The sequence below is a fragment of the Lytechinus variegatus genome, chromosome 1 (assembly GCF_018143015.1).
Source record: "Lytechinus variegatus isolate NC3 chromosome 1, Lvar_3.0, whole genome shotgun sequence".
Lineage (NCBI taxonomy): Eukaryota > Metazoa > Echinodermata > Echinoidea > Temnopleuroida > Toxopneustidae > Lytechinus > Lytechinus variegatus.
The window spans coordinates 32,441,794-32,453,536 of NC_054740.1; the positions used below are offsets into that span (position 1 = coordinate 32,441,794).

General features: G+C 37.7%; 1 protein-coding gene across 1 annotated transcript; it reads left to right on the forward strand.

Moving 5' to 3' along the window:
* The first annotated feature begins 171 nt into the window (after nucleotides 1-171).
* LOC121411598 (glucosamine-6-phosphate isomerase 1-like) lies at nucleotides 172-11,473 on the forward strand. The gene is made up of 6 exons (XM_041604403.1): nucleotides 172-453; nucleotides 6,826-6,977; nucleotides 7,596-7,697; nucleotides 8,191-8,373; nucleotides 8,883-9,067; nucleotides 10,048-11,473. The coding sequence occupies exons 2-6, from the start codon at nucleotides 6,854-6,856 to the stop codon at nucleotides 10,297-10,299; spliced, it is 846 nt and encodes a 281-aa protein (XP_041460337.1). The 5' UTR covers nucleotides 172-453; nucleotides 6,826-6,853; the 3' UTR covers nucleotides 10,300-11,473.
* The last annotated feature ends 270 nt before the right edge of the window (nucleotides 11,474-11,743 follow it).

Sequence of the window (11,743 nt, forward strand, 5' to 3'; positions counted from 1 at the left end):
AAGTCTTACTTTTTTTTATTAATGAATGATCAAATTATTTTTAAAAAATATATATCAATATTTATAAATATTTATCACTTTAATACCAATTTACTTAATTTTCAATATATTTTACTGATATATTTTTTCTACCTTAATGTGATTGATTTATTATTGGCCAAACTACTTTAAAACCCCTCATGATCTTCTTGTCAACAAACACGCACGTGCTTCGATCGCTCATCCGCTGTGCTGCCCTGATCCGGCCGACGTGACCAGCGCTTGCTGGAGTGGATGCGCTCTGCATGCAGTATCCTTCCGGTACGTGGTGGGCGGATCGCAGTAATAGCGGGATCTATATCTTCAGAAGACGAGCGAGACGGTGACAATTTTGGTATTGCAGACGTAGCCGTAGGCGTAGGGTCAGCTTTGCCTTTAGCAAGTGAAATTACTCCGCTCCTTTGATTGTAAACAGTGAGTAAATTTATTCCTTGCCTTCAATTTTTTTTTCATATAAAATTATAATCCAAGCGAGCGCGAGAGCCAGCCAGTGCCTAACCCACTTGTTCACTGCTACCACCCTGCCTGTGGGGAATCTACAGGCAGGACTATGGTATGCCAATGTTGTCCAGAGCACACACTTTAAAAAGTCATTATAATATCACTTTTGTGACCAAAATTACTAATTTCCGTACAGTTGCAATTTATTTTTCAATAGTAACTTGGGAATATTTTTTGTATTCACCAGAGCGCTCAAAAACTTGAATTTTGGGCATATTTTTGTGTACGCCCTCTATTGGTGGAAATTAATATGGCAAGAAAATTTTCATTTTTTGATCTCTATTTTTAATTAAGAAAAAAATGATTTAAAGTATCAAATTTAAATAAGAGCCAAGTTGTATGAATAATAGGTGTAATGGAAACTGTCAGTGTAAAAACATCAATCATTTGCCCCAAACAAAAAGAGAAAATTAGCCAAACATTGCCACCCTTATTTCGCCACACATGGATGGAGATATAACTGAGAACAAGGTTATATCATAACCTTGTTCATTGAATGAGTGGCCTAACCCACTCATTCTATGAACAAGGTTATATTATAACCTTGTTCATTGAATGAGTGCTTGTTCACTGCTACCAATAGCAATACCATCCTGCCTGTAGAGAATCTACAGGTAGGACTATGGTATGCCAATGCTGTATTACTTACTTACTTTACTTTAAGTCCTCGATGCTGTAGGCTTGAGTTGAGTGCCTGTTCATCGATCAGAGTATCTCCTCTGGTGGTAGTACAGTATATTGAGCACACACTTAAAAAAATCATTAAAGGGAAATGAAACCTTTGAAACAAATAGGCTTGTGTAGAAACAGAAAAATCAAAGAATAAGAATAAAGAAAGTTTGAGAAAAATCGGACAAATAATGAGAAAGTTATGAGCATTTAAATATTGCAATCACTAATGCTATGGAGATCCTCCCATTGGCAATACGACAAGGATGTGTGATGTCACTGATGAACAACTTTCCCTTTGGTGGACTATAAAATATTCTCAAAATGTCTCTTTTTGCTTTTTCTTATGATGATACAAACTCTCTATCCATAATGTATTCTGAAGAAATATGTATTACTTGCCCTCATGTAGAAAGAACACATGATCTATGGATAGATGTGATAATAGAGGCAATTCAAGTGAAATATATACTAAAGTAATGGGAGAGTTGTTCACAAGTGACATCACACATCTTTGTCGCATTGCCAATTTGATATCTCCATAGCATTAGTGATCGCAATATTCAAATGCCCATAACTTTCTCATTATTTGTCCGATTTTTCAATATTTTGTTGATCTGTTTCTTTGATTTTTCTGTTTTCACACAAGCTATCTTGTTCCAATGGTTTCATTCTCCTTTAAAATATCACTTTTGTGACCAAAATTACTAATTTCCATACAGTTGCAATTTATTTTTCATTAGTAACTTGGGAATAATTTTTGTATTTACCAGAACGCTCAAAATTTTGAATTTTGGGCATATTTTTGTGTACACCCTCTATTGGTGGAAAGTAATATGGCAAGAAAATTTTCATTTTTCAATCTCTATTTTTAATTAAGAAAAAAATAATTAACAAAATTAAATTTATATAAGAGCCAAGTTATATAATGAATAGCTGTAATGAAAACTGACAGTGTAAGAAAATCAAGCATTTGTCCCATAAAAAAAGAGAAAATAGGCCAAACATTGCCACCCTTATTTTGCCACACATGGATATGTAACTGAGAACAAGGTTATATCATAACCTTGTTCATTGAATTAGTGAGTTCAGACTTGATCCTGGCATGGGTTAGGGCAGGCACAGGCTCAGTGGCTGGCTCTCGCTTGGAGTCTTTGCCTTTGCCTTTCCCTCCGATGTAGACAGCTGGCAGCCGTCTGTTTCGAGGAGTTTAAAAAAAAAAATTTTTAAATTTCTCCTCGTACACAGACGGCTCGCTATCATGCAGCCACCATTAGGGGACTTGCAATGCAAAATCCCCCCGTCAGGGCTCTTCAATTTTTGTCTTTAATGAATAAAAATTTTGAAAATTAACGCGACCAAAATGCAAATTTATATTCCCTCTTGGCATTAATTGCCAAAAACGGAGAAAAATGAAGTTGAAAGGAACAAAAACAGTGACTTACCTAGGCTGTCGCGAATTCACTTCCCCGTTTTATCCGATCTTAAGTACATAAACATATGGCCATTGAGTCCCCTGTACAGATCGCGCTAGAACTTCGGTCTCTGTATTTGGTGAGTGAAGCCAACAGAGTTCAGCTGAACAACCAACAAAACAGAGACCGAAGCTTTTGGTCTACCTCCGACGTGGACATGGTTGCTCACTACCGGTACTTGCTGCCTAACGTGAGTTGCAATTTGGCATGGTGTGAGTGTTATGTTTTGCAGCTGCATTGCTGCTAGACAGCTGGCAGCCGTCTGTTTTGAGAAGTTTTTAACATTTTTTTATTTTTATTTATCCTTGTACACAGACGGCTCGCTATCGTGCAGCCACAATTAGGGGACTTGCAATGCAAAATCCCCCCGTCGGGGCTCTTCAATTTTTGTCTTTAATGAACAAAAAAAATTTAAATTAACGTGACCAAAATGCAAATTTATATAGGCTAGTGTAGTAGGTTTCACGGTACACCATGTATCTTTCTTGGGCAAATGTTGGTCCTGAAAAGGACCACCCAAACTCGACGTTTCAACAAGTGTGTTTTTGTCGTCCTCAGGAGAATGAAAGACCCTCTTAGGCTCAAGGCATTAATTGCCAAACAAGTGGAATGCCTCTGGCCGTCTCACCTGCATCACGCGGTTCAATATAGCAGCAGTGCTGACTTTGAATACTACTCTAACTCGCATAAGATGTTCAGTGATACATGGTTACTCTTATGTCCACTTTTTATGAACTAGACCAATAAACTTACAGAGATATGATGGTTATTCAACAAAAAACCCCAACATGGCCAAAGTTCATTGACCTTACATGACCTTTGACCTTGATCACGTGACCTGAAACTCAAACAGGATGTTCAGTGATACTTGATTACTCCCATGTACAAGTTTCATGAATCAGATCCATAAACTTTCAAAGTTATGATGGTAATTCAACAGATACACCCAATTCGGCCAAAGTTCATTGACCTTTGACCTTGGTCATGTGACCTGAAACGCGCACAGGATGTTCAGTGATACTTGATTACTCTAATGTCCAAGTTTAATGAACTAGACCAATAAACTTTCAAAGTTATGATGGTAATTCAACAGATACCCCCGATTCGGCCAAAGTTCATTGACCCTAAATGACCTTTGACCTTAATCATGAGACCCGAAACTTGCACAAAATGTTCAGTGATGCTTGAATACTATTATATCCAAGTTTCATGAATCAGATCCATAAACTTTCGAAGTTATGATGGGAATTCAACAGATATCCCCAATTCGGCCAAAGTTCATTGACCCTAAATGACCTTTGACCTTGGTCATGTGACGTGAAACTCATGCAGGATGTTCAGTGATACTTGATTAACCTTATGTCCAAGTTTCATGAACTAGGTCCATATATTTTCTAAGTTATGATGACATTTCAAAAACTTAACCTCAGGTTAAGATTTCGATGTTGATTCCTCCAACATGGTCTAAGTTCATTGACCCTAAATGACCTTTGACCTTGGTCATGTGACATGAAACTCTAATAGGATGTTCAGTAATACTTGATTAACCTTATGGCCAAGTTTCATTAACTAGGTCCATATACTTTCTAAGTTATGACGTCATTTCAAAAACTTAACCTCAGGTTAAGATTTGATGTTGACGCCGCCGTCGTCGCCGTCGGAAAAGCGGCGCCTATAGTCTCACTCTGCTTCGCAGGTGAGACAAAAACGGAGAAAAATTAACTGCTGATCGTGCTTCAAAGTTCTAGCTCTCCCCTCCCCCCTCTTTTTTCTCACTATCATGGGGGGGGAATCTTATACACTCTATCTCTATTATTCTTCCTCTGTTAAAGATAATCACTAGGGGGGCCTAGTTGTGGTAAAGATCTCAAAATGAATTCGAATAGAATCCAGTAAACTGACCACCCAAGTGTTTGTAGTATTAGCAGCTGGGGTCTATAAATAAACCCGGGGGGGGGGGCACTTACATTGACGAGTGGATACCATGCGCAACCAAAAAAACACGTAAAAAGGATACTCTTTTTCACGATAGGGCTCGTTACGTACGTAACGTGATAAGGGTGTCAAAAACACCCGGAGGGCACTCGACAAAAAATGGTGGGGGTGTGCCGCGGGCGAGAAAAAAACGGGGGCCTTGGAGCGGGCTTATTGTAAAAAGGAGGGTCCTCGGAACGGGCTTCGTAACTACAAATGTTTGTGAAAACGGGGGTCCTTGGAACGGTTCGCCAGCGTGTGAGTGCGTATGCATCCCTTTGGAACGATCATGTGTGCATGATGCAGCTAGCGCGGCCCCGCCGGGTGCGCTCGCGGAGAGCTGAGGCGATGGTAGGACAGCGCTCTGCGGCCCCTTTTCACCAAAATTGCAGCTCGGAACGGCGTAACAAGAAATATGCGAAGCTTTGGAGCGGATTTCTTTCTTCTTTTTTCTCGATAAGAAAATGCTATGCCTTGGAACAGAAATTTGAGTGTAAAAATGGGGGTCCTCTCCGCGGCACATACCCACTATGCATTATACACTGAGTGCCCCCCCCCCGGGCAAAAACACAAAAATAATGAAAAAAGAGTATTTCGCACTGAAAATTACGTGTTTAGGGTCGAATTTGCAGGGATGGTAAAACAAAGTTAAAATGTTGAATAAAGGATGTCCTTTTCGCCCCATTTCTTCGTGTTTAGAGTCCAATTTGCGCGAGGTGTAGAAGGTGGGGTCGTACTAAACCAAATAAGGTAAAGCCGACGACTGAAGGACCCGTAACAATAAAACATTCCTGTACTTGTTTAGGGGTTCATTTCAGGGAATATTTGCCAAGAGTATCGTTTTGTTTCCAATACTTGTTAAGGGTAGGGTTTCACACGCCAATACTTGTTAAGGGGTGCATTTTCAGAATATCGAAATTACGTGTTTAGGGTGCTTTTCGAGACCCCATGGTCGCGCATGGTATCCACTCGTGAATGGAAGTGGCCCCCCGGGAAATAAACACCACTGCTCAGTGGTGAGAATTATCTATATAAATAGGGGTGGGATTGACAAACTCATAACTCTGGATAAAAATGTGTAATTGCTGAGAAATGAGCAAAATAAACACAGAATTCCATAAAATATTGGGTATTTTTCCAAGCAATATTAAAGGACAAGTCCGCCCCAACAAAAAGTTGGTTTGAATAGAAAGAGAAAAATCCAACAAGCATAACACTGAAAATGTCATCAAAATCGGATGTAAAATAGGAAAGTTATGACATTTTAAAGTTTCGCTTAATTTCACAAAACAGTACTTATAATATATATTTATGCACATCCTGGCTGGTATGCAAATGAAGTGACTGATGACGTCATCCACTCACTATTTCTTTTGTATTCTATTGTTTGATACATTCTAATTTTCTCCTCGTCAAATGAAACAATGATTAATTCCTCCCTGAACTTGTTAAATTAGCATTGCTTTATGGTATAGTCAAGTTGGTCCTTATTGCCAAATCTGAAAAAAATGAACTATTGTATTCTTTTAATTCAAACATTGAAAAACAAAAGAAATAGTGAGTGAGGGACATCATCGACTGTCTCATTTGCCCGGGGGGGCACTCATATTATTTTTGATGGGGGTGTGCCTCATGAAACTCTGAATTGAGGGTCTAAGGAACTGGCTAAAAGGGTAAAGTACGGGGTCTTGGGAACTAAATATATACCGCTCGGTGTGAAAAATGGTCTACGGAACAGGATCACGGCACTTTAGGTGTAGCGCTGTGCATGCGCTAGCCAGGCATGAAGCAGCTATTAGTTATGTAGGGAGTTGCTAAGCCGTACGTGCATCTTCTTGCATGTGGTGCTCGTGCTTGACAATTTTGGCAGGGCTGGGGAACTGAGATGTCCCGTAACGGGTTTTGCGAGCGGCTAGATTAAAAAAAGGCTAGATATATCTAGGATAGCCTAGTAGTAGTATGAAACTTACTGGTGGCATGAATTTGAGTGTGTGCGATCGGAAATCTATCTAGAGAAGACTACATGTAACATAAATCTCTTCATACCCCTTTCCATCTTCCTTTTTTCCCCCCTCTTTCTCTGTCAGTGACTTTCACACTTTCTAAATCTCACCTCCTCTTGGTCTGACATGCCCATTTTTATTTTGTTTTAATGATGGGTTTACAGAACCTGACTGACTGATCGTGGTACCATCATGAGGCTAGTTATTCTAGATGATTATTCTAAAGCCAGTGAGTGGGCTGCTAAATATGTCCGGAACAGGATCCTAGACTTCAATCCTACAGAAGACAAGTACTTTGTACTTGGTCTTCCTACAGGTAGGAAATTTCCTCATCCCTAAGCTACTGTTTAATTGTCATGATAAGATTGTAATAGATAAGTTTAGGTACACCATGCATGCACAGACAGTGATGAATTCAAGATTCTTCAAAAGGTGACACTACATTATACAATTCCACAAAGTCTGTCAACAGTCTGTCAATGCAGAATATAATTAATAACGTGTTTGGGAGTTATGAAAAGGGGTTTGACTTGTGCAGGTTTGTGTTGATGTACACATTCTACTTCAGAGATTTCATGGGCGGGAAAGGTGCATATATACTAGCTGAGTCTACTTCAAAAACTGTCCAAGCCAAAGCATATTTTAAGACTATTATGCAAAATTGAGTTTACTTCAAAGTTGAATTTTGTCTAAAGTCAAATATATTTCTGTGCTAAATCATAACCCAGGACAATACTTGCTTGGATTTATTTGGATGTTGAGATGTAGAGCATAAAGGTCTGTATTCAATGGATAACAAATTTTCATACTTAGATAATCAATTTACTGGACTTCTAAAATGATATGGCAATTAATGATGAATAGAAGTTTATTCAGAACTTTAGTAAAGTCTTCAAGCAATTATTAATTCACCATACTCTCTTCCCATCTGTAGGAAGTACCCCTATAGGGATGTATAAGAAGCTGATTGAGTTCCACATGGCTGGTGTTCTCTCATTTAGATATGTCAAGACCTTCAACATGGATGAGTATGTTGGTAAGGGAAACCAGTCTCTGCCCATTGTTGTTTTAATAGCTAGAATTTCATCACATCTGTTTATATCATATGTAGAATTATAATAAACAGGAAAATGTGCTGTGATGCCTGTTTCATTTGTATTTGACAATAGAAGAGAAATATTAAGATTTAATCTAATTTTTCTCTGTATGATACATGATTATATTCTGTAATAAAACAGATGCATATTTCTTAATATATTTATACTGTAGAAATATACAGTATCAGTATTACTGTTAATAATTCTGCCACGAAGCACAAGTTTGAGAATAAAATATTTAGTGTTATCTGAAACAAAATCATGTTAGTGTGATTTATTTGCATGATTCTTGAAATCATACGTGAAAATATATATCTGTTGATGTTTGAGCTCTACAGATTTGGCTAATATTGTTCTTAATTCTTACAGATGTGGTAGCATCAGTTCTTGCTTTTCTTATGATCTTTTTATTTTGTTTGTATTGTTTATTAGGATTGGATAGGGACCATCCAGAGAGCTACCATTCCTTCATGTGGGATAAGTTCTTCAAGCACATTGATATCTTGCCTGAGAATGTTCACATTCCTGATGGCAACGCTGAGGATTTAGATGAAGAGTGCCGTGAATACGAGGAGGAGATCAAGAAGGCTGGAGGAATTGAACTTTTCATCGGAGGTGAGATGCTGAAGTACTCAATATATTGACAAATATTCTTTGCAGTTTAAATGATATAATCCTAAATAAGGTTGCCCCTTTCCAATCCAACCACTTCGTAGTTAGATAGACCACTTGACCACTTCAAATTGAATGATTTTTTACAATTTTTTTTCTTTGCATTCTGAAAACTAGCCCAGTTATTTACCAGACTTAGTTTATACCTTTTTGGTCAATGTATGTAGGAATTCATTATATAAAAAAAAATGATGTATGTGCCTACACTTCTGAAGTGCACATATTTCCAAAGAATGCCCAATGTGCATAACAATTCAAATTAACATTTAACAAATAGGTATGGAAAAAAGGGAGAAAAATAAAATCATTCATGAATAGACATTATATTGCAATTCAAAGGAAGAAGATAAATTGTTTTTTAACAGTACTTCAAGCTTTTGCTATTCTGTTGCATTATTTTGCTGTTATAAAATGTAATCTTGTGTCACATTATGCTTTCTTCTTTAATACAGGTATCGGACCTGATGGTCACATAGCCTTCAACGAACCAGGCTCTAGTCTTGTATCAAGAACAAGAGTGAAAACACTTGCCCATGACACCATAATTGCCAATGCTCGTTTCTTTGACAATGATATCAGCAAGGTACCCACCATGGCGCTGACGGTCGGTGTAGGCACTGTGATGGATGCTAATGAGGTATGTATTTCAATAGGGAATTTTTCATTGCATACCACATATGGTATACCACATGACCTTAGCCAAGCAAGCTGGATGTTAGGAAACTGTGGTGTTTCATAAAGATTGAAGTATGTCTTCAACTCAATGTCGATTTCAATTTATTACATATACAAAGAATCATATTCACGAGGGTGAAAAAAGACACCAACAATAAATACAACTGAACATTGGATTGAATATGAGAGGGACAGCAAGAAAGGAACAAGCCTTGTAAATAGCTAAGAGTTGCACTTAGCTTCCCAGTTGCATGCGATATGTAACATGTCGCCGATTTGGTGACATGCTGAGAGGACCCCTGCTACGCATTTTAATCCACGAGATCTGATTACTCATTTATAATCATGTGCATGTCTGCACTAAACACGACTTAAAGTCACACTTAAATCTTTGTGAAACATTCCCCAGGAGATATAGAGTGATCCTTAATGATGACATTTACTTTGGGACTTGAGATGTTCTTCATTATTTGTGGGGTGCCATCACACCTAGCAAGGTTGAGTTGGAATGAGCAGCTCTAGTGATATGCAAAGATAGTTATAATCAATCATGTCATCCTTTCCCCTTGAACAGCATGATATCATACAGTGTAACCAGGGGAGTGTTTAGTGTTTTGTAAAAGGACTTGTAGAAAGTTTTCAACACTGAGACGAGTCCAGTTCTATCCAAAAGTTACCATGGTAATAGCGATTCCCAGCCAATCAAAATCAGGGAAAGTTGTCTCTAGGAGAAGGTAGTCTTTACAGACACATCCCTATCATACACACTTCAATGGGGAAAATCATTCAAGGGGAAAACAAACGTGTGGTCTTCAAAGACAGATGATCCTTTTTATACAGGTAGATAAAGCTGGTTTGACTCAACATGTATATCTACACCCTTGCATCTAACCAGCTTTTTATATTGGATATTTCTTCAATTGATTCTCCCATCTTGTGCAGGTTATGATCATCATAACTGGAGCTCACAAGTCTTTTGCTCTCTACAAAGCCATGGAAGAAGGTGTCAGTCATATGTGGACAGTCTCGGCCTTCCAGCAGCACCCGCGTACCATCTTTGTCGTTGACGAGGACGCGACCCTTGAACTCCGGGTCAAGACGGTCAAATACTTCAAGAGCTTGATGTACGTCCATGACAAACTTGTTGAGGATTCTAAAGAGCTTCCAGAAGTCAAGCGACAAAAGAAAAAGTAGCTTTGCTTACTGTGAATTATTTTTTCTAAGCTGTACATGTATATCTAGAAGAGAAATATATATATTTTTCTTGCATTTATAAGAGGTGGGGGAGGGGGAGAGCTCTATAATTTTGTTTATGTATGTGGTCATGTTTCTTTACTTGAAATACTTGAAACTGTAGTCACTATATAAGAAAAAAAAGTTTGTTTCATGTCTTTGTTATATCTTACATTCTTATGTTAGCCAAGCTGTATGATAATGTATGTACTAATGTACAGTATATTGATTTTTTTGACACATTTTGGCCAGTCGTTGTCATTAACATGTGTGTAGGTGTGAGTGAATGTGTGTTTATGTGTATTATACACTCCCTTATTATATAAAAGCAATTGTGAATTGCTGCACGTAATCTTTTAGCAATCATCACATGACTCAGTGAGTCTTAGTAGATCATGTGGAGAATTTCATTCTTTAAACCTGGTTCATTGAATATCAGTTATATAAACAACTAGAGCACAGAGAGCAAACACTAAAAGAATGGACAATGCTACAGAATGAAGTTGATTATATGATGTAGGTGAAGTAGAAAATATAAACTTTTTATAATATTGCGTTGACAACAAAACAAATAATGCAAATTATTAAGCACTTGTATCAAGAGTGTTCAATACGCTTACTATTTTTATTTCCCTGATGTTAGCCTGGCCATACAAATTTACTTTTTAATATGAAAGAAAAAAACTTCATATGCATGTTATGATAGATGTTGTAATCATTTTATGCATCTCATAGCTACATGTATCATCCTTTAGCATTTTTAGTAGACATTGTTCATTTCTTTTCAACATTCATTGAATATAAACTGGCGTTTATCCTTCACTTTTCATTATTAGGCATTCAGTATTTGTAATCTTTTGATTTGAAATTTGTCGAGCATCAGAATTGAAAGAACAAGCCCTTAACGTTAAAAAAAACCTTGTTTGAGCTTGTAATCATGTGATGTGTATTTAAATTAGCTCTTTGTGCAAATGGCAGTCAATATGTACCAAAGAATTTTCTATGAATGTGTACATATCAGTAATTCTAAAATCGGGAAGATGCTTTTTCTTATTGTCATATGTAGACGTAATGTTTGTTTTTTTTCAATTACTGTACATTCCATGTAAAATGGTCTCATGACAGGGGCCACGGGGGGGGGGGGGGGGGGCTTCAGTCCCCCCCCCCTTTTTTTTCCAAAAGTGTGTGTACACAAAAAACATTAAAATGACCATTTGATTGTGATTTTTGCATGATTAGCCCCCCCCCCCTTCCACTTTCAAAACCGTTCCGCGACCCCTGCAATATGTGCATATAATCACAAATAATCACAATACTATGCTTGCCAGGTGCTCTCTTGTTTCAAAACCTCTGTTTTACCATGTTTTTTTTTTAATCCTAGGTAAGATTCTTGCCAATTTAGGGA